Genomic DNA, 7,822 nt, shown 5'->3' with positions numbered 1-7,822 from the left:
AGCAGGAATTGGGGGAGGCTCTGTTTCCCTGGGCACCACCCAGGGTTACTAGGAATAATGGCCACAAATCATTAGAGAGAAGGTTCAGGCTGGACATCAGGAGACATTACTTTACAGTTTGGGCTGCCAGGCTCTGGAATGGACTCCCAAGTGAGGTGGTACTGTCTCCTACTTCAGGGTCTTCAAGAGGGATCTGGACAGATATTTGGCTGGGGTGATATGACCCTGGCACCCGTTCCTGCCTGGGGCAGGGGGTCGGACCTGATGATCTGTTTAGGTCCCTTCCGACCCTAAGCACTATGATACTATGATACTATGATCACATTTTGTGACCTATTGTTACTATTTACTGGTTAGGATTGTGAGATCCAGAACAGAATAAGTTTAATGCCTACTCCAGGATTTTGTTTTTCTGGCATTTCCTAATGTGCTTACCTCCTTAACATCCTGGCACTTATTATGTTGTATCTGGTGTGATACATCCTTTCTTTGGGGGGACTATATTCTTCACTGGCAAGGAATGGTCTCAGTTATCTGGTAGACCTTTTCTATTTCAAGCTTCTGACATCCTGTAATCTTAGAACATGAGGATTTTTTTAGCAGTTTCACAAAAGAACCTTGGAATACGCTAGTACAAAGTGACTTTGTGAGGTTTGTGAGAAGCTATTTTCACGCAGTCACTGGCAGGGAAGTGTTTTTCAAGAAAAATCAGTGTAATAGAAAGTTTTGCATGCAAGTTAAGACAGCTGTTGAATTGATGGGATGCATATACTCTATGGCTTAAGGTCACATAGCAAGTCAGTGGAATTTCCAGAAATACAGTTCCTCGATAAAAAATGTGTAGTCTGTTGTACTAAATTGAATCATATTTTGATACATATTTTTCCCTTCAGGCTATTCTGGAGAATAATCTCCCTTCTGAAATTGCAAGCAAGATCAACTTAGTGGACCTTGCAGGCAGGTAATACTGTACCAGGGGGAACAAGAGCTCTGCTAAAATGTTAGCTGCTGTTTTCCACACAAAAATGACTGATGATTTTTTTTTAAAAAGGAAATTAAATATTAAAAAAACCTCATTATAATAAAGTTAAATCTGGCTTCTCTGTATGAAAGGAAAAATGTGAAGCTAAAATTATCACTCTGTCATGTATCTTCCTGTGTTGGGAGTTGGATATTATTAGACCAATATAAGAGCACAAGACTGGAAGGTACCTCTTGGGTCACTGGGTCCAGTCCCCCACTGTTGCAGGCAACCACATCATGTAATTTGTTTCATAGACTTAATGATCTTAGTCTCACAAGTGAGGTTGTTTGACCGCACTATTCCCGTTGGAAGGCTGTTCCAATTATAGGAAAAGATTTACCAAAATTGTGTGTGAAAAGGTTGAACCAAGACCATTGTTCTTCTCGGTTATTGCATAGCATGGAAGGGAGAAAAATTGGTAACTTGGTGCTCAGTACTAAACGAGGTAGCAGAATGCAATAAGATTAAAAGACTCTGTGTGGTACATTCCGCTATCACTAACCACATTGCCCTGTTATCATCTCAGCTGCTTTCTGCACGTAAATGACTGAGGTCCATGTAGCTCTGGTAGCTGTAGCCAGTTGTTATGAAACAGCTGCTGAGACAACACTTTCCATTCTCAAATGTGTATCTTACAATGCATAATCATTCATAACATCTGAGGGTGTGCTACTCTGATGCTCAGACATAGGCTATGCATTTGAATGAAATGATGTTGGTTAGGTCAAATTTTTCCCATAAAACTGAGTGATGTTTGACAGTTTTCTTGCCCAGGATCAATCTGATGGTGCTATCTTCTGCAAGAATGTACACTTAGTTTCACATTATGGTTAGTGAGTACCTAGCAGCCGTTTGTGCCACTGAACGGGCAATAATAGCATGACCTTCTTTATGATAAAGCACACTGAAAAACTAGCATTACTGCTTCTTTTAAAAATGAGTGACAAAATATAAAACATTCAAATCACATTTTATTTTCTTAAAAGCCTAAAATTCCTCTATTCTTGTGTCTCAGGAGAATTCTGCATTGTTCAGACTCTCTCACATCAGGCATTTTTTTTAAAACTGAATATTTTCATATGGTATTGCATATATGTTTGTGTGTGTGTGTTATTTCCTGTGATGTGTTTTAGTGAAAGAGCTGATCCCAGTTACTGTAAAGATCGGATTACAGAAGGTGCCAACATTAACAAGTCATTGGTTACTCTTGGAATTGTCATCTCCACCTTAGGTATGTGTAATAATATTCTTACTTTAAGAGGTAGCAGCGCACAAATTCCCATCATTGGATAGACTGTGTTTAAAGTATGTCTAGAGTTAGAATGAGGAGTTGAAAGGAACTCCTTCAACTAAGGAACTGATAATGTTTTTGACCTGTTAGTATTAGAGGGCAGCTAGTGCAATGGTGTAAAGTGCAAAATTAAAATTGCCTTTGTTATCTCAGTCAGTTAGGATACAGAAGTGAGAGAATAAGGATACACCAACCAAAGAAGACAAGAGATTCCTCTCTGAGTCCATTGAAGATAACCCCTTTCAGATGCTGTCTGTTGTATGTTTGTTTTCTAGCACAGAATTCGCAGATGTTCAGTAGCTGCCAGAGTATAAACAGCATAACCAGTGAAGGGGACAGCAGCCCCGTGGGTAGTCACACTACAGGCAGCGTCAGTGGAACCAGGAGGCAGGCTTACATTCCATACCGTGACTCCATTCTCACCTGGCTTCTGAAGGACAGCCTGGGAGGCAACTCCAAGACTATCATGGTTGCCAGTGAGTTCATGTTTCTGTTGGCTTTACATATGGTGATCTGCATTGTACAGAAAAATGCCTCACTTCTGTGGTATGAAATATAAAAGATATATTTTAAAATACATTTACTAATTTTATTTTTTTTAAAGGAATCTCTTTAAATCAGTGTTTGTTCTTCATCTATAGCCATCTCTCCTGCCAGCTCCAGCTACAATGAGACCATGAGTACCTTGAGATATGCCTCAAATGCCAAAAACATTATTAACAAGCCCCGAGTCAATGAGGTGAGACCCCTCCCCCGCTTATATTATTTGCATATATTTTGAATTTATTGAATGTACTCAGCAGTCACATTCTAAGCATATACTATATACATAACTGTGAATAAGATCAGCATGAACTGGACTCATCTTTGATTCTTATATCTTAAAGAAATCTTCTGTCCCCGATTCTTTGCAGCTTTTAACATGCTGGTATAGCATTTTTTTTGCATCCTTGTAATGTTAAGACTGCATAATAAACTATCTGCCTGGGGGGCCTTATTAAAGGGGGAAGGGGGCTATGTAACCTGACATTTTAATTTTTGAGCTTTTGACTATGCAACCTTAATGTTCTTTTTAATTGGTACTTGAACTTCAGTACCATTCCAGGCTCTGAGGAGAATATACTGCAGTGGGAATGTGATGTAATGTCTGTGTTTTTCCCAGTTTTATCTCTTCCCCACCTCTAGGCTTCTCATCCCTATCCCATTCTACCTGCCAATCCAGTCTCAGTCTCCCCACCTCAGGACTCTCATCCTTATCTCCCCTTCCAATTTACTTATGTAATCTGCTTCTTTCCCTCTTCTCCCACTGTCTCCTAGTCCTTACAAGCGCCTTATCCCATCTCAGTCACACCCTCATTACTGCCTTCCTTTCCTAGTCCTTTTGCAAAATTAGTGCTAGTCCTTCTCTTGCATCCCAGATCCTTTTCATATCCATTTCCCATCCTCCATCTGTTACCTCTCCATTATTTCCTAGTCGCCATCTTTACTTCCATTTCCTACTTCCTCCAGTCACCACCAGACCCACTCTTATTAATCATCGTTTCCTAATCTACTTGATTTCCTCCACTAATCTAGTTCTTATTCCCTCTCATTCGAATTACATGGTTTTTGCTTCCACATTGTTTGACCTAATCAGAGAAACAGACTCCAAATGGTCATTTCCAGAACTGGGTATCACCCTTCCGAACAGCAGCTGGGAGCAGCAATTGCAGGAGAAGTTAGATTTTGTCTCCCTAGTTCTGGGCTGGAGCATGTTCAGTCATTTCATAGGGATGGCACATGCACGGTGTGGTCAACATTAATTCTTGAAAGAGTCAGAAAGGACAGAATTTTCAGATTTTAGCTGATGACATTGAGGAAGTTTCTGTTTGGCATGTGCAGACTATCACCTTTCAGAGGCTTGTAACTTGACTATTATTAGGCAGATTTTCTGAGGACAGCAAATAACTTCTCCCTAATATATCAGTCACTCCTGTCAAACTTTTAGTCTTTGGTCCTCAGCAGGGCAGTGATAGAGTTTCAAAGAAACATCTTAAATGTCTAATATGGGCAAAATATGTATTTTTTTTAACCTTGGTCCTAGAAAGGACAAAACCTTTTCACTGAAATGCCTCTGTCCCCACCTCCCCCCCTCCAACCCTCTCCCCAAAAATCAATCTCAGGTAATTGCCCACCATGGAAAATTTGAGCCTAAATGATTAAAGTTTGTCAAAGTTTTATAAGCCACTGGAAAGAAGGTCTTATAATGAGAAATACTGGTCAGCATTAATGATAGGCTGACAGTGCTTGGATCCATGCTTCAGTGTTGCACAGTCTAGATTCTGCAGTTCTCAGTGCTAGGGTTACCATACGGCTGGGTTTTCCTGGACATGTCCTCTTTTTGTCCCCCTGTGCTGTGTATGGGCGGGTTTTTAAAATAAGAGCGAAGTATCTGGGTTCCTCCTCATTCCAAAGCTGGCTGATTGGGGCTGGGAGTAGCAGGCAAGGTGATTTTGCTGCTGGGGGTCATGTGCTCTCCGCCTGGGCCAGAGAGAGAGAGAGAGAGAGAGAGAGAATGAGTGCGTGTGTGTGAGCACCCATGCAATGCGGGACATGCTTGGGCAGCAGGGCTGGTGGGGGGCATGGACTGTGGGTTGGGAGTGAGGGGCACCGGCAGGGCTGGAGGGGCAGGGGTTGGGGCTCAGGAGGGAGGTGCACCAGATGGGCTGGGGGGCAGGGGGGGCAGGGGCTGCAGGTAGGGAAGGAGGGCATCGGCAGGCCTGGGGGGGCAGAAGCTGCATGTCCAGAGTGCGGGACACTGGCAGCACTCAGGAGGTGGGGGCTGCAGGTTAGGAGTAAGGGCCACTGGCAGGGGTGGGGGGGGGGGGCGGGGCGGTCGGGCCTGGGGGGGGGCACTGGCAGGGCTGGGGGGCAGGGAGCTGCTTCTGCAGGTCAGGAGTGAGGAGCACCAGCAGAGCTGGGAGGGCATGAGCCTAGGAGTGAGGGGCAGGGTATGGGCATATCACTGCCCCCCCCCACAATAATATGCCCCTTCCCTCCTAGGTGTCCTCTTTTTTGATGCTGGAAATATGGTAACCCTAGGGCCACAGAATCGGTGTCTGTTTCAACACTGTAAAATGTGTTAAAGCAGAATGCTTGCTTCTGAAAATACTCAGCTATGTGAATAGTCTACACATATCCTCTCACTATTTGAGACCAGGCATTTTCATGGAAGCTCATCTGTATTTTATGTTTACCGGTAGCAGTAGTTTTGAACGCAATCTCTTTCGTTTCTGTTGGAGAGAAATGATGATCCAGTGACTAAGGTGGGAGACGTGCTTCAGTCCCCTGCTCTGCTGTAGACTTCCTGTGTAATCTCAGACAAGTCACTTACTCTGTCATTGCTCCAGTTGCCCATCTGTACAAAAGGGATAATAGAACTTTTCTGCCTCGTGGTGTGTTGCGAGGATGAATGCATAATCATTGTGAAAAGCTCAGATAGTATGGTGACGGGGACCAAGCATCTTCGACAAACCCAATATTCTCCTCCAAATGATATAAATCATAAGTAGCTTAACTGAAACAAGCGGAATGGCACTGATGTAAACTTGATGCAAAAAGTAGAGAATTACGCCTGCCAACGTCAATTTATTTCACACTTTGTTGTACTTTTTAAAGGAAAGATGAACACTTTCATAGAAATTCTTTTTTTTATATATGTTTGCTTGAGGGATTTAATAAAAAAAATGAAACAGATCATATTGAATACAGAGGCATCAAATTGTGTTTAGTTAATTGTGTGGTGTGCATGAAATGGGTCAAATGCATTAAAGTTTAAATATATTTTGATACATTACTTTAACATATTCCTGTTTCTCACTTTAAATTCTGCAATAAGTAATTTTACTGGGATAAAAATATAGAAAACTGCTACATCTTTTGAAGAAATGGAAATTTTGAATATTTATGCCTTTCTTTTATTATACATATTCAGCATTTGTCAGAATAATAAAGCAGGCTGTTATTCTTTTGACTTCATCTGGATAAGTTTTTTAATGTAAAAGTTAGCTCTTGTTTTTACATAAACAACACTTGAATACCCTAATCCTATTAAGGCTTTTAAGAGAAAGATCCCCAGTAGGGATTATGTGACATTGTCTTCCAGGTGGCTTATGTCTGAGGAAGTGCTTGTGATTGCAGTTGTTGCTTGTCCTTTTACTAAGATATACAAGCTGAGAAAGGCAGGAGCAAAGAGTGCAAGTTTGTACCCGCTCTTTTGCTTCCTACTAACAGATCAACTGCAGTCAGGCTTTTAAGGATTGGATTTAATGATTTAACTCTCCGAGAGCATGAACCAAAGAACAATTGCATCACGTGAAAGTATGCGGAAGGATTGGCTGCTCATATGTATCAACTGATTCATTATAACTGTTTTGTCTGCCTACTACTATCCTGTGATAACTGAAGCTAAATTGCAATGATGTACTCCTGAATGACAGACATGGTAAATTACTGTGATGTAACTTTACTTACTGTGGGATAGAACAGACAGCAAAATAGTTTCTCACAGTTCAGCAGAATTCATTGTAAGTCTGTGTCCCTCCCTCATTTTCAGTCAGTGCAGTTGTTTTGTCTGCTTGAACCCAACATGAATCTTTTCCTGTTGTAGCTTCTCGCTGAGGTTCACATGACAGCAACAATCTACAGGTGTCCTGACAATAGGTTATGGCAGGAGGAATGGCAACCTTTATTTTAAAAAATTCCTTTTTATTGCTGTAATAGTAAATATTAATATTTTTAATGATTTATAGATGCATAGGTGCTAGGGTTGGAAGGTACCTTAACAGATCATCGAGTCCAACCCACTGGCTAGGCAACCCCCTGCCTAGGTAAGAAAGAGTGCTGGGGTCAGATGGCCCTAGCCAGATGCCTATCCAGCCCTCTCTTAAAGACCCCCAAGGTAGAAGAGAGCACTATCTCCCTTGAAAGCCCATTCCAAATTTTGGCCACCCTTACCATGAAGAAGTTTTTCCCGATATCTAGCTTAAATCTGCTCTCTGTCAGTCTGTGACCATTGCTCCTTGTTACCCCAAGAGGCGACCTGGTGAATAGAGAACCTTCAATCCCTTGCTGCTTCCCCCTAATTAATTTGGAGGTGGCCACAAGATCACCTCTCAGCCTTCTCTTGCAGAGGCTGAAGAGGTCCAGGTCCCTCACTCTCTCCTCATAGGGCTTGTCCTGTAAGCCCAAGACCATATGAGTGACGACTCATGTTCATCTTGGAGTCCACTATGACTCTGAGATCCCTTTCCACTTCTGTGCTGCTGAGAGGGTCACTTCCCGGCCAGTAGGTGTGCTGGATATTTTTACACTGCATTTGTCCTTGTACTGGATCCTGTTGTGTTCTGCCCACTTTTTCAACCTGTCCAGGTCTGCCTGCAATTGTTCCCTACCCTCCGGAGTGTACACTTCACCCCACAATTTATTATTGTCCGCCAACTTGGACAGAGTACACTTCACACTCACAT

The 7,822-nt window shown here is 42.3% G+C and overlaps 1 protein-coding gene across 5 annotated transcripts in view; it reads left to right on the top strand.

Annotated features, from left to right (window-relative positions):
• LOC102380600 (stAR-related lipid transfer protein 9) overlaps positions 1–4,425 on the top strand; it is a 132,820-nt gene extending 128,395 nt beyond the window's left edge. For 2 of the 5 annotated variants that reach the window (XM_025193354.1, XM_006036909.2), the window contains 4 exons: positions 894–961; positions 2,158–2,255; positions 2,591–2,791; positions 2,957–4,425. In XM_025193354.1, coding sequence (XP_025049139.1) covers positions 894–961; positions 2,158–2,255; positions 2,591–2,791; positions 2,957–3,096 — 507 coding nt within the window. In that variant the 3' untranslated portion in view covers positions 3,097–4,425. Of the gene's footprint in view, positions 1–893; positions 962–2,157; positions 2,256–2,561; positions 2,792–2,919 lie in introns of those variants that run through there. The other 3 variants (XM_025193353.1, XM_025193356.1, XM_025193355.1) reach the window with 3 other exon arrangements.
• The last annotated feature ends 3,397 nt before the right edge of the window (positions 4,426–7,822 follow it).

This window comes from Alligator sinensis, unplaced genomic scaffold (genome assembly GCF_000455745.1).
Source record: "Alligator sinensis unplaced genomic scaffold, ASM45574v1 scaffold1336_1, whole genome shotgun sequence".
Taxonomy (NCBI): Eukaryota; Metazoa; Chordata; order Crocodylia; family Alligatoridae; genus Alligator; species Alligator sinensis.
This window is presented reverse-complemented; position numbering and strand designations above follow the sequence as displayed.